Raw genomic sequence first — 15,284 nt, 5'->3', positions numbered from 1 at the left:
TTGTTTGCACTTCTGTCTCTTGTAAAGAATTCCATATAGCAGAGTTTATGGCATTTTACCTCTAAGGCAACTAGATCTGTAAAGTGCAGCCTAGCATGGTCTTAATCTTCAAGCACTACTACATGTAAATTTGAAGGAATACCAGGTGCTACTGAACAACTTAGTTTTACCTTGGTATTTCTTCCTCCCAGAAGATGGTTTTGGAGACCTCAGCAACAACAGAAGAAGAATAATAAAATTGTTTCTAAACTCTAATCCTGCAGAAACTCCGTTGCTTGGTTTGCAACCCTTCTCAGCGCTTTATAGGGTGGCGCAGTTTGATCTAAAGGTCCAGCTTCAGGAACATACACCCTGTTGTGACAAGTCTGCAGAGTATTTTGAGGGCAGTCTCTTATATACACCCCAACCTTGACACCACTTTTAAGGCAAGTCTGCTAGAGACATCCAGAACACCTGCTCTCTTCCCACTTGACCTCCATAGCTAATAAATGCCAACCTGACTAAATGACTGCATTTCTGCCTCCTCCTGTCCCTGTGTTGTACCATGGGTTCTATTCTTAATTTACTGTACATACAGTATGGTACCCTTTGGAAGCTTTGTAAGTATTACACACTATGGGGTAAGTGTAAACGTTTAATTCGTATGTTGAGATGCACATAGTTGAAATTTTCTAGTGTAGTCTGGCAGCAGGTTTGCAGTTCATAGAGAACAGCTCAGAGTGTTTTAGGTGAACATTCTAACAATGAAGCTGGATTGAGGATTGTAGCATGTGTACATGTTGCCTTGAGAAACTGGCTCCAGAATTGTGATGCTTAAGTTGACACAGCTTGGGCATGTTTATCCTGGTTGCGTTAAGCAGTGGGCGAGATTACTGATTGGTTAAATATTGTCAAGTTGCTTGTATAGATTTTAATACTGGGGTGATCTTTGTTTCTGATGGTCATCTCTTTCAAATCATGTTTTTATTTCCCTCTGTTTTCTTTATTTCTTATATTAGCATGAAAATAGTAAAAAAATGCTTTGCATTAAAATTAGCTCTTTCAAATTTACTTTTTTTTATGGGGTGGGGGGTTCTCTTCTCATAATGACCATAGCTGAGAAATATTGTTGTAGCATGATCAGTAACACTTTTCTTTTCTTTTTTGGTTTGTTTCTTTTTTATTAAATATTTTCTTGATTTACAAAAGTGTTTGCAATCTCTCTCTCTCATATTCCCCCCCCCCATGTAACATTTTTACATAATCAGTTTCATTTGCTGAGACATTAGGAAGGAAAGGGGGAAAGAGGTGGGGGGAGATGGGGTCAGGGGGAGATGTTTCTATTTTACTTACTATATGTAGGGTTTGGTGTCGGCGTTTGCGCAGGTTCTTTGCTGTTCGCTTGTGTTCCTTTGGTGGTGAGAGATGTTGGGGTTGGCCTAGGGTGCGGTTATTCATAGTAACACTTTTCTTATAAAAATATGTACCAGGAAGAAGAATCAGCCACTCATAGTGATGGTCAGTGACACCAAAGGAGAAATGTAAAGGACATTAATGAATGTGACAGTTGGTTCTGTTGAAAACCTGGAACCAATACCAGAAGCACCTGAATAATTAATATCTGAAACTGATACTCAAGTAAATGGCTGAACTTCCACCTGGGATTCGCTTGATCACTTTATTTACAAGAGACCAGTGGTAAGTTATAGTCTATTGCAGTGTTTCCCAAACGTTTTTGGGCAACGGCACACCTGTTAGCCGGAAAAAAATCTCGCGGCACACCACCATTAAAGCCCCGCCCCATGACGTCAGCGCGCAGCGTCACGCCGGGAGGGACGCACAAAAGCGAAAGTTTTTTCCCTCCCCCTTGCCGGGGTGGGAGGAGGCAGCAGAGCGAGGGCAGCTGAGGCGGCGGCGGCTGTTGTGGTGGTGGCGGCGATAGCGGGCGGAGGAGGGGGCGGCGGCGGGAGTTGCTGCTGCTGTTGTTGCTGCTGCTGCCCGGACATGCCGGCCTCCTCCTCCTCCGCTGTCTCGCGATCCTCCCTTTTGCGCGCGCTGCCCCGCCGCTCGGCACCACCACCGCGGAGCCGCCCCCGGCTCGACGCGGATCCTCGCCGCCGCCGCCGCCTCTCACCGCCCGACTCGCCCGCCTTCCTCCCACGGCACACCAGCCGATGTCTCACGGCACACTAGTGTGCCGCGGAACACCGGTTGGGAAACACTGGTCTATTGCTTTGGCCTGGTCAGGCTTTGACTTCCTCTTAAATAAATCTCAATTCAAATATTAAGTTCTAATAAGAATGAACAGTGATGCATTTTGCTTAAAGGTATATTTCTGTATAGACTTTACATTATAATCATCACTACAGTCGTACCTTGGTTGATGTACACCTTGCGACTCGAACGTTTTGGTTCCCGAATGCCACAAACCCGGAAGTGAATGTTCCAGTTTGCAAATGTTCTTTGGAACCCGAATGTCTGATGTGGCTTCCAATTGGCTGCAAGAGCTTCCTGCAGCCAGTCGGAAGCCGCGCCTTGGTTTCCAAATGTTTTGGAAGTCGAACAGACTTCCGGAACGGATTCCGTTCGACTTCCGAGGTACCTCTGTACTATTATGCTTGAAAAATTGAAAAGGATACCTGTGCTTTGTATTGTGTTTGGGAAGAGAAAGGTCCTCCTTTAAACTGAATTGTGAAGTTCCAATTTGGTGTGTGGATGTGTTTATGCGGTGTGTGTGTGTGTGTGTGTGTGTGTGTGTGTGTACACGCACACACACACACACACACACATATACACATACACACACACACACACTTATTTCTAACTAATATTGCAGTATAACTATGGGACACGTTTCCACTTTGACAAGCCCCCCTCTTGCTCCTTGAACCCAGGTATACTTAGGGTTAGGGTTGTCATCTGACCAGAAAGAAATTGGCCTTCTCTTACACCTTTAACAATACCATGATGTGCAAAAAAAACCCAGGTGAAGCTTTCCACAGCATGGAGTTTGGCAGGTGACAACATTTATGTTCTGGTCATCAAGCTACTGTGAAAGGTGCAGCTACAGGAGCAGATTGAAGAGCGGGCAGCCGTGCTTATCATCTGGCTATCACACCTCACAGAACTGCTATGCAGCAATTGCCACCGATTCCTGGGAGCTGCTCTGACTCAACTAGCCACAGCAGCGTTGGTGGCTGCCTCTTGGCACAACCTCTGGGCTTGATCCCAGTTGTGTCTGACATTTGCCAGGAATTACCGTATTTTTCGCTCTATAGGACGCACTTTTCCCCCCTCCAAAAATTAAGGGGAAATGTGCGTGCATCCTATGGAGCGAATGCAGGCTCCTTGGCTTCAGCGATAGCAACGCGAAGCCTCCGAAGCGCAGAGGGACCCCTCTTGCTTTCCAGGCTTCAGGGATAGCCGCCTGAAGCCTCCGGAGTGCAGTGGGAGGTCCTGCTGAGCTCCAGAGGCTTCGGGTTCCTTTTGCTGAAGCTGGGAGAGCAAGACTCTCCTGGCTTCAGCAGAGAGGGATAGCTGCGCAGCACCCCTTCAGCCAAGCGGGAGGAGAAATGGAAGGGGCTCCGTTTCTCCTGCCGCTTCGCTGAAGGGGCGCTGAGCAGAGAGGGGGAGATTTTATTTTTCTTGTTCTCCCCCTCTAAAACAAGGTGCATCCTATGGTCGGGTGCGTCCTATGGAGCGAAAAATACGGTAGCTGCTGGGGGTGGGAGGTGTGACCGGGTAGCAGCTTTGAAAAATCACCCTACCACCCCAGCCATCCCACCCCATCACCCCAACCTCATTAATAATAATTAACATTTTCTGGAAAAGATAAAAAGGCACCACAACTGTTCATCTCAGTACTTTTTTTTTTTTTTTGGCATGGTTAGAGCATTGTGCAATGAAAACGGAAATTGCTTAACCTATTGTAGTTAACCTTTCACTCTTGTTTGATTTAGCTTCTACATCAGTGTAAATATTGGAAATGAATAAGGGAAACTGGATATAACAATGGAACAGCCTAAAATGATTGCAAGTGTATTGCTGCAAATCATGGAATTATAAATGTTTGTTCTGTTCACAGGTACAGGGCTCTCACATTTGTCCTGACTTTTATGCTGTATGCTAGTTTCCACTTATCCAGGAAACCAATCAGTATAGTTAAGGTAAGTAACAAGGAAATATCTTTCTAACATATCTGACATCACACAAGGAAGTACATTTTAAAGCTACATAAAAGTGTTGTTACCATATGTGTTACAATACAGCAGTACAATGTGACATGCTGTACAGTAATAAAAAGACATTAAAATGTTCATAGTGATTGAGAGCCCACATGGAACATCCAGTTCTACAAGGGCTTCTGCACTGTGTGTACTATAAGTAGGTGTCTCATTGTCAAGATGCCCATGATCTGTGAAAATATACAAAGGCTATGTGTAGAAAGGCAAAAGTATCATTTATAGTTCTGTGAAATTGAAAATAAGTATGTACTCAGTCTTCAGATTTTTCCAGACTGTCTCCTCATGTTCAAAGCAGGCAATCAAATTCCTACCCAGACCATAATCATGTTGCTAAGGCTCAACATTTCAATCCATGGCAACCAATTCTATTGGGATCCAATTTGTGTCTCATCTTTACTCATCTACTCAAATTAGCTTTCTCTGTCCTAGCTAATTCACAATCTCTCTGTTTTATTATTTTGTTGTTTACACTCTCACTTCTGCCAAGGAGCTCAGGATGGTATACATAGTTTTTTCAAGCCCCTTCATCATTTTATCCTCACCACCCCCCACACCTGGTTAGCTTGCTCAGAGGGTGTGCTATTGGCTCAAAGTAAGCCAGTGAGCTTCCTGTTGGAGTAGGGATCTGAACCTGATTTTCCCTGATTCTAGTCTAATATTCTAACCACTACCACACAAGCATGTTTCTGCAGTCCTTCCTCATCCAGCCACTGGAACTGTACATGTTAACTAGGTACAAAATGAATGGATCAAGAATAAGTATACCGTGCCCTCCAGATGCTGTTCGACTCCTAATTCCCATCAACCCCAGCCAGTGTTGCCAGTGAAAATATACTGTGAGAGTTGTAGTTCAGCTACATCTGGAGTGCACTGTATTGACAACCTCTGCTCTAATATATCATTTCTGCAGACTTGTTCAGCAATCAAATAACACTCTACAGGAACACTCACACAACCAAACCTCCAACATGGCAGTTATAGTGTTCCTGGACAACAATATGTAATTATATATATAGCCTAGACTATTAAAATAATATATAATTTCAACCTTTGAAATATTTCAACCTCTATCACATTTCTTCAAGGCAATGGAGCAGGGCTGTCATGGATCTGCTGGATCCAAAACAAAACCATTCCAGCTAGACTGGACAGGAAAAAGAATGAAATAGCTTCCCTCTCCACCTTTGGATACAGAGGCCAAGCCACACTGCCTCACTGCTCCTGACCGGAGCTTCACATGGTTCTATTCTATTTAAAATCTGCTTATGTTGACAACTTTCTGCCTGTATTTGATTCCTATTACTAGTCCCACTCTTTACTGTATGGAAAACTGACTCGAGGCATGCAAGTGATTGAGTTAGGCTCTGTCAAATTTTGTCTTTTATTCCTTATCCATAAGAAGGATGAGGCCTCATGGAAATTTGCAGTCACTTGACATAACTAAATTTTCTTTTTTTAAAAAAAAAAAAGCTTGCAAAGCTGGATTTCATTGAGGTTATTATTCAAACCTTTTTAAGGTGGAAAGAAAGCCTTTTGACTGGTAAATGTTTCTAAACAGCAAAACCTATTTTGAACAGGGCCAGTCCAGGATGTTTTGCTGCTTGAGGCAAAACACTCCAATACAGTCCCTCACAGTTCTGGGCCTGTGTTGCAGCTCTGCCTGTGCCCTCGCCTGCACCTCTGCGCCCCATGGGCACAACAGGGAGAACACAGAGGAGGTGGCGGCGGCAGTAAGCAGTATGTTCCTCGGTCCCAGATCTGCCGTCTGAGGCAACAGCCTCAACTTGCGTCGTAGGTGGGCTGGCCCTGATTTGAAATATTCGTAAAGTAAAAATAGTTTATTTGGTTCTATGCAACGAGGTGTTCTGTTAGATTAATTTTATTACTTTAATTTAGGGAGAACTACATAAGCACTGTAATACTCCACAAGTTATTGAGCATAACACCTACAAAGAATATGCCATCCAGATTCAGCCTGTTAAAAAAATTGCTAATGAGTCACGCTGTGGTTGGGAGCCATTTGGTAAGTAGTCTATCCCCCACCCCATAAACTGGAATATAATCTAAAGGAAAAAATTGTGTTGTTTTGTTCTGCAATTCCTCACAGTTCTGTGCACTCCTGCACATAACAACTGGTTTGTGGGGCAGGGCGGCTGGCAATAGGGGGAAGAGAATGCCCAAACTTTGTTATACAGTGCTAGTGGGAGACTCGGGCATGTTTGAAACTTCACCTGTGAAAATAAATCTTGTACTGTGCAAGATGTTCCACTTTTTAAAGGCCTGGTATAATTCTGGAGACTATAATGAATGGCCGTTATATCAAGCTGATCCATTTATTCATGAATGGTACAAACTATACAGGTATATAATTTGATTAAGCTCAATTTGCTTACGGAGCAAACTATTGTTTTAACCTGCTAGAATCCCTCTTTGAAGTTGCAAAGAGACTGAATATGTATTGTTCAGACCTTTTAATGGCTATTTGTGCCTTAAAAATTCCATCTCATGAACTTTAACAAACATGTGTTCCTAGATAAGAGCAACTACAAACAGTTGTTGGGAGCCCTGGATTATTCATTCCTATGTGCTTATGCAGTTGGGATGTATCTGAGGTAAAATTCTTTTACTCTTTTAAAAATCCTTTTTCATGCTTTCAAGTTGTAAATATATGATTGCTTAATCTCTGATCTTCTACTGTGCTCAGTTGCTTACAAGCTTTTGAGGAGCAAAGGAAGGTCCCCTAAATTTTATTCTCTTCAATGTGTGTCCTAGGTTTTAGGAATGTAGATTCTAGAGTACAGAATATTCCCTATTACAGTAGCATACCAAAGTTGCTTAAAAAGGAACAAATTCAAATCCTGTCCCTACTGTGGCTGAGAAGAATCGATCGTGATTTAAGATGAGCACTATCAGCTCATGTCTTCGATTCTTGTTACTGAATACAAACCAAAACGTTTGGCTTGAAATATGAAAACTGAATACAAACAACTCACGATAACTCAACTTTGTAAAGTTTCTCAAATTGTTCTTTTTATTATAGTGCTACTACAATGTTATTGGTAAACTTTGCATTTTCTGGATTTTAACCATAGCTTACTTAGCAAATGCCCATGTAATATCTTCAGATGTTAAGGGTTATATATGCTCAGCATGCTTCAGAAATCAATCCCTTTTTATTTTGCCTGAATTCACAGTGGCATAATAGGTGAACGTTTGCCTATCCGGTATTATCTCACTGGAGGGATGTTTGCCAGCGGACTCTTCACTGCCATGTTTGGATTTGGTTACTTCTATAATATACACAGCCTGTGGTTCTACATTGTGGCTCAGGTAGGCACACCTGTGTTTGTTTTCTCACCTGGAATTTTCAGACATAAGAAAAAAAGAACTGCCTTTCTGGAACTTCCTCAAAATCCACTTAGTTTCCTATGACAACCTTTCCATAGCACCTCCTGTTCCAAAGGATACTGCAGGGGTGAGGAACCTTTGGCCTGAGGACCAATCTTGACCTACTAGGGGTTCTGATTTGGCCTGTGAAGTTGTCTTCCCTAATTCATGCCCACCTGCCTCACATGTGATGTTAGTTGAGACATCAGGTGTGGGCCTAGTAGAAATGCAGCTGCCAATGCACAATCAGGAACTTTAAAATTGTTATGTACTGAACTTCTCACCCTGTTATCTATCTATACTGTAGATAATTTTCACTCAGGTTCACATATGCAAATAAGGGATTGAAAGTGATGTTCAGTGGTTACTGTTGCGTTGTAGTGGAGCTCTATATAAGCAGGCTGGCTGAACCCTTCAGTTCAGTTCTGTTCTGGCCTGTGAATAAACAAGAGCTGTTTGAAGAATTGTTGTGTCATCTGATATGTTCACCCACAACTTAACAAAAATGTGTTGCCAAGGGAAATCACTACTAAGTGTTGAACTGTTAGGAAGTCTATGACTTCTCTTTCATGCTGGCACATGAGCTGTGGAAGCTGCTCTAGAGGAGCCTTTCCCAATCTGGCACCCTCTAGGTGTGTTAAACTGCAACTCCCAGCAACTCACCATTGTCTATGCTGGCTAGATCTGATGGAACTTGCCTTCCAAAACATCTGGAGAACAACAGGTTGGGGAACGGTGCTCTAGAGCAGTAGTCAGCAAACTTTTTCAGCAGGGGGCCGGTCCACTGTCCTGCAGACCTTGTGTGGGAGCCAGGCTATATTTTGAAGGGGAAAAAATGCCTATGCCCCACAAATAACCCAGAGATGCATTTTAAATAAAAGGACACATTCTACTCATGTAAAAACACACTGATTCCCGGACTGTCCGCGGACTGGATTTAGAAGCCAATTGGGCCAGATCTGGCCCCCAGGCCTTAGTTTGCCTCTAGAGCATTTGGGAATAAATGGATGGTCATTATTCACTTGCGATCAGTGGGACTGGCAAGTGGGGGGGGGAGAGTTGACATTGCTGTCTAGGAAACAAAGAATATATAACAATGAGGATTGACTAGTCTGTGCAAGCTTTGTGGTCTTTGACTGATATGTTTAACACAACTTTGAATATTGTTTTTAATGTTGGCTTCTTGGACATACTGCATTATCTGGTGAAACAGTTGTTTCAAGATAACTATTGCAAAGTTTTTAAATTTCAGATGGCTAATGGATTGGTGCAAACTACTGGCTGGCCCAGTGTGGTTACCTGCATTGGCAACTGGTTTGGGAAAGGAAGGTAAATCTTTTATAATCTGTTTGTCTTGGGTGGGGTTGGACACATTGCAAACTAAGTGAAATAGTCTGCCTCATAACTCAGTAACTCACAGATTTTAAAAGCTATGTTTTACAGTGAAGTTGTGCCATTTAACATTCCTTGTTAGTGTAATCAAAGACAGTGACAGGGAAAAGTGATAGCATGAGAAGTGTATATGGGGTCTTTGTTGACACATAGGCATAAAGGCATATTAGAGGCACAACCCCCTTGATACTGAAGCACTTATCTGAGAATATAGGAAATGTCTTGGAGAATAAGGATGCCATTCTTCAAGACTACTCACAGGTTTTGCCAGCCATACATACCGGTCATGTGCCTGTTCCTGTCTGCTGCTTTGGATTTGAATAGGAGCACTTCATGTTGAAGAAACCTGCATTTCAGGACTGCAGGGATGAGTAGCCCAGAGCAAGCCCTGAGACTAGACAAAGTGAAGCAACTGCTTCCAGATGTTTCCCTGGCTGCTTGCTTGTTGCTGACCTGGGCTGGTCTCATCTACCTGCCTTCTTCCAATATGTCATGGGGAGTGCTGCTTGGAAATGCTCTTCTCTAAGCAAGCAGGCAGAGAGGCAGACAGCATAGGTCACAAATGCTAGCAGGCACTGCTCTGCTCACATGATTCATGCAGGTGCTACTTCTGCTGCACTGCAGTTTTTTGTTTGAGCAGGTAGCAAGCGGGTGCCAGGCAGGGCGGTGAATGAATGATGGCAAGATGTTGGAGGTCAAAGCTGTGTTGTGCCACCTAGCCTGCCCTGCACCCTCTATCCTAGCCTGCTACTCTCTGGTGTGGTGGAGGACGCTATCCCAACAACAGTGCTAAAGTAAAATTTAGTTGCCATGCTGGTCAACAACATCTGAATGGGGAATGAGGAGCTACCATCTTGTCCTTCACCTTGGGCAGGCCAAATTCTTGGGCCAGTCCTGCATACATAGGAAAGCACATCAGAACCCAACACAAAATCTACCTAGACACCCCCCAACTCGAAGTATTTCAAGTACTGAAAACTTAAATGCACTAATGTCTCACCTGGGTAAAATGAATGTTGATGAGAAGTTCTAAAAGAGACCATTTTCCTTTGTTTATTATAGGAGAGGATTGATCATGGGATTATGGAACTCGCACACTTCAGTGGGGAATATTTTAGGGTCCCTAATAGCTGGCTATTGGGTGTCTACCTCCTGGGGTTTGTCCTTTGTGGTGCCTGGCGTTATAATAGCTTTAATGGGGATTGTCTGCTTCCTGTTTCTTATTGAACGTAAGTACCTGTTCTGAAATGAATTTCTGCAAAACAGCAGGTTCTGGGTTGCAATAAATGTAATTGATCAATATTGTTCATAGACCATACACACACAAAATCCTCTAGCTTGTGCTGCATTAAAAAAAGAGGTTGAGTGTGCATGCCGGGTAAGTGGATGAATGGAGCAGAAGAATGTGTATGTGATTCTGCAGTCTTATATCCTCACCTCCAGGTTTGGTTGCAAACCAAGATTATGGGTAACTTGGAGTTGACACAATGCAGTTACTAAAATTTGCATCCAGTCAGAAGCCTGCTTTCATGATAATCATGCATTTTTAGATATTGTGTGTTAGCAGCATTTTATAAAACAAACCATAAACATTTCCATGAGCGCTTGGAAGATATCCATGAATTTCTGTGTTTCTGTTGTGTTATTTCAGATCCTAGGGATGCAAACTGTACAAGTTCATCATCCAGTGTAAGTAATGACTTTTAGGGACCTCATTAATTGCATTTTCTCCATTTCCAGTTTCACAATACTAGTTTTCAACCAGCATATGTGGGGTATGGAGGGTGTACATAAAGGAGAAAAGCAGATGGTTCAGAGTGAAAGCTGGGGGGGTCTCATTTCCCCTCTTTTTCTTGAACCTTCTGCTTGAAAGACTTCTGTACACCTCGAAGGCTTGAAAGCACTACTTTCCCGTAATAAACCTATGTGAACCCCTCCCCCCAAAAAATCTGGGGTGGAAAATAGGGAAGTGTTCATGAAACACACACAAAAAACCCCCACATGGGCCAAGATGAATGGGCTAAATATGTTTGCCTCATGTGCAGTATAAGGGAAAGTATCTGAGTTTATGTATTACCAAGCTTTCCAGTTGTCATTGCAGTTAAAAGAGAAAAAAGATTGAAGCCTAATCCTAATGTTTATTTAGATGCCTCATTGACTTTAATAAGGCTTTCCTTCAAGTAGGATTGTTCTTAATATCTCTTATAAAAATATCTTTCAGAATTCAAAAAGTTACATGAATGGGCCAGATAGATACACCATTCAGAAACCAGAATTAAGCGCTAAGAAAACAAGCTTATCTTGGGTAAATCAAAAATACTTTCATAATTAGATTTTTCAAAGCTTGCATGAATTCATATTTAAGCAAATTACCTTAATGCTTTGAGGGAGGGGGGGATGATTGCATGAAGCAACATTTGCTTAATCACATATTTTCCAACTGTCCCTGTTTATGAGAGACAGATGTGACCTTCTGTTATCTGCCCTTGGTAAATCAGTGTTTCTATTTTGTCCCTTCTGCCTTTGGGAAGACTTGGAAGATGTATTTTTAAAAGAATGTTAGTATATATGCACATGTGCATAAGCTTCCCTTCCAGCCCTGTGCAACTGCATATCCTGACAGTTAATTTCAGTGAATGTGTTTCAGTTTCAGCTATTTTATTTATTTAGAACCAAATTCATTGTGTGCTTAAGCAATGCATTCTCAAGTTTTTAACAGAGGACACTTACGAATACATGTGGTTTAGAAAGCATTGCAGAGAAATGTGGGTGTGCTGAGTAGCATGTAGACAGCAGCTTTCAGCAAGGAGTAATAATAGATCATTAGTATGAGAACAGGGGTGTTTTGTGTATGCAAGAGTGGCCCTGTCTTATCCTGCGAGATGTTGGAGGGCATGTAAATATGTATTTATTTGCTTCAAGTTAGCAGTGCAATAGGTATGTTTAGCAGTATCTTTCTTTCTGCAAAATTTATTGCCCAGTGGCTTATGCAATATCTTATTGATTGTAAAACTAACAGCACCACCCAAATGTGGATAATGATTTAGCTCTCTGCACACAGAGAACAGGGTACACAGATTCTATGCACAAAAACCTGGACAAGAAAGTTCATAATAGTGTGAGCAGTAACAACTATCCTTGACCAAGGTCTTCCACTTCTTCCTACAGACTCAGGGCTCCTCCAAATGGCCTGTTTGTTCAGCATTCATCCTGATTTGCAGGCGCAAAGCTTATGGGGTGCTCAGATTGCATCCAGTCTTTATTGTGATTTATTTCTTTCTGATTTGTTTGTGGGTGGTTATATGAAAATGAGCATCCATCCTTCATTCATTCTGATTTGCTCATGGTGTGCTTACATGTCTTCCTATTAATCACCCTACACCAGCGGTTCTCAACCTGTGGGTCCCCAGATGTTGTTGGATTACAATTCCCATCATCCCTGAGTTCTGGCCTTGCTAGCTAGGGGTGATGGGACCCACAGGTTGAGAAAGGCTGCCTTACACTTTCAAATACATGAGATGTCGCCTAGATACTACTCACCAAAAACCCATAATCTAACGACCTACTTCCATATGAAGCTGCTATGTCCTACTGTCCAGTTAGTGTGTTTCCTCCTTTAAGAAAACACCTCTTGGAATGGGGCTAATTCTGTTAATATCTTGAGGAAAGACCTCCCCTAAGAAAGTACTAGCTAATAAGGCCATGTGGCATAAGCTTGAATAAATCCATACATAATGGCATTTTTGTCAAGTTGAATATGTTATATGAGAACTGGTCTTGCGGCAGGTAACATGATTCCATAAGTAAGTTTAAATTGCTTCAGCCATTGGTGTTTCAAAAGTAGTTTATGCTTCCAATTAACCTATTAAAATGCAAAATTATTTCAGTACATTAACAGTACATTAATATATGAGTGGCTTGGTTTATTGCCTTCATTGAACTTGATGGGGTCTTTTGTAGGATCCAGAGAAGCACTGCTTGCTCCCTGACAATGAGAAGTGCAACAAGTCACTGAATCATAACAATGGAGGCTGTGAGGAAACTGAAAACAGGAAGTCCGCTATAAGTTTTTCTGGAGCTTTGCGAATACCTGTGAGTATACGTCGCCATCTTCAAATCTGGACTGAGGCTTGGCCCTTATCTTTTTCAGAAGATGAAAGTAATAGTAATAGCTTCTACTATGTCAGCTTCTCCAGTGACAGTAGCCATGCCATGGAAACAAAACACAATGCATCAATTGGAGGTACCTTTTTCCCTCACTGGTTGTGTGCAATATCTGAACCATGAACCAGCCTGGGCCTCGCAGTCTTCAGCAAGGGCTCATGTGTGTCTCATCTAATGGAAATGTGGAGGGCAGCTACACAAGAATCGGCTTTTCCAGCTGTGGCTCCACATCTGTGGAATGCTCTCCCCACAGAAACACAGGCTAAGACATTTTTATTTACTCAGTATTTTGCTGATTGAGTTAACCTGTGGTGCTCTCCTTCTAGTGGGATTTCTCCTGCTTTTTGTATTGCTGGATGAGCTTTTTAGTAATTTTGTAAACCTTTCTAAATTTGCCTTTTAATTGTTTTTTTTCTGTTTGTATATTATTTTAAGTCATTTTGAGAAATTTCTTTTTTGTATAAAATGACTAAGAAACTCAATGATGAATATTGGCCCGAATATAAGTTGTAACTTTAAAATTGGAGGGGGGTGGGAATAAAAAAGTATGCTTAAAAATTTTTTTTTTAATCTTCTGTTCTCTGTAGGGAGTTGTAGAATTCTCTCTCTGCCTGTTATTTGCCAAACTGGTCAGCTACACTTTTCTTTTCTGGCTTCCATTGTACATCACAAATGTAGGTAAGTATCTCTGTTTAAAGAATCATGTATATGTGATCCACATAAAGATAAACGTATTCTGAAGTAAGGTAAATGTAAAAAGGTAAAGGACCCCTGGACGGTTAAGTCCAATCAAAGGCGACTATGGGGTTGTGGCGTTCATCTTGCTTTTCACACCAAGTGAGCTAGCATTAGTCCTAAGACAGCTTTCCAGGTCGTGTGGCCAGCATGACTAAACCACTTCTGGCACAACGGGGCACCATGACGGAAGCCAGAGCACATGGAGATGCCGTTTACCTTCCTGCTACAGTGGGAAGTAATGGCTGACAAAAGGGAGGATAGTATTATCAAGGTGGATATTATTCTTATCATAATTTATATCCTGCCCTTCCTCCCAGTGGAGCCCCCCCCCCAGTGATAATCAGAGGTTAAAGCAAGTAATTGCAGTGGCGTAGCGTGGGGGGTGCCAGGGGTGCCGGCCGCACCGGGCGCAACATTTGGGGGGGCGTGTTTGGCCGGCCCTCCTCGAGGAAGCAGGAACCCCACTGTCCTCGGACCTCCTCCGAAGGCTGGCGGTGGGGCGGAGAGACCTCCTCCCGCCGCCAGGCTTCGGAAGGATGCTCCGAAGCCTGGCGGTGGGGCGGAGAGACGTTCTCCCCGCGTCAGCCTTCGGAAGGCTGCTCCGAAGCCTGGCGGTGGGGCGGAGAGACCTTCTCCCCGTGCCAGCCTTCAGAAGGATGCTCCGAAGCCTGGCGGTGGGGCGGAGAGACCTTCTCCCCGCGCCAGCCTTCGGGTGGCTGTCCTGAAGACTTGTGGTGGGAGCAGTGGCGTAGCGTGGGGGGTGCAGGGGGGCCTGCTGCACCTGAAGCAACATCTGGGGGGGGCGGAAGAGACTCGAGTGCTAAAATCCACGCGTTAGGGGGCGCAAATTACTTGCCTTGCCCCGGGTTAGGGGGCGCAAATTACTTGCCTTGCCCCGGGTGCTGAGAACCCACGCTACGCCACTGAGTAATTGGGTCTCTCGCTCACCCAAAGAGACCTCTTGTGTACCCAAAACCAGTGCTAATGATGATTGCGTCCTCCTATCAGCTGATGTAATAGGAGGGCGGTCCTGCTTGATTTCGCAGGGCATCATTACTATACTTTGCAAAATGCTGCTTCTGCAGAGTATAGTAATGATGCCTTGCAAAATCAAGCAAGATACACACACCCCTTCCAACCATGTAATTGCTAATAGCAGCTTTGGAAGTTGGTGAGTTACCCTGGGAAAGAGTAAAGCACCCATTTCCAGATCACCATTTTTGCAGCCTTGAAAGTTGCCCCATAGGGCTGCTAGTTATCAAAACAAAACACTAGTCATGGATCTGCCACACCACATCTGGGTTTGCCCTGAATAACTTGGAACAGATACCTATTTTGTATGTGTTATAATATGTAACCTTAATTCTTAGTGCCGCCTGC

The 15,284-nt window shown here is 43.1% G+C and overlaps 1 protein-coding gene across 4 annotated transcripts in view; it reads left to right on the top strand.

Annotated features, from left to right (window-relative positions):
* SLC37A1 (solute carrier family 37 member 1) overlaps positions 1-15,284 on the top strand; it is a 35,543-nt gene that overhangs the window by 4,554 nt on the left and 15,705 nt on the right. For 3 of the 4 annotated variants that reach the window (XM_081199151.1, XM_081199150.1, XM_081199149.1), the window contains exons 2-12: positions 1,470-1,677; positions 4,064-4,145; positions 6,120-6,246; positions 6,757-6,835; positions 7,418-7,553; positions 8,863-8,939; positions 10,065-10,231; positions 10,654-10,691; positions 11,224-11,307; positions 12,963-13,094; positions 13,754-13,844. In XM_081199151.1, the coding sequence (XP_081055277.1) occupies positions 1,622-1,677; positions 4,064-4,145; positions 6,120-6,246; positions 6,757-6,835; positions 7,418-7,553; positions 8,863-8,939; positions 10,065-10,231; positions 10,654-10,691; positions 11,224-11,307; positions 12,963-13,094; positions 13,754-13,844 (1,069 nt within the window). In that variant the 5' untranslated portion in view covers positions 1,470-1,621. The remainder of the gene's footprint in view (positions 1-1,469; positions 1,678-4,063; positions 4,146-6,119; positions 6,247-6,756; positions 6,836-7,417; positions 7,554-8,862; positions 8,940-10,064; positions 10,232-10,653; positions 10,692-11,223; positions 11,308-12,962; positions 13,095-13,753; positions 13,845-15,284) is intronic. The other variant, XM_081199152.1, reaches the window with a different exon arrangement.

Source organism: Podarcis bocagei (genome assembly GCF_964188305.1).
Source record: "Podarcis bocagei genome assembly, chromosome: 6".
NCBI classification, from domain to species: Eukaryota; Metazoa; Chordata; class Lepidosauria; order Squamata; family Lacertidae; genus Podarcis; species Podarcis bocagei.
This window is presented reverse-complemented; position numbering and strand designations above follow the sequence as displayed.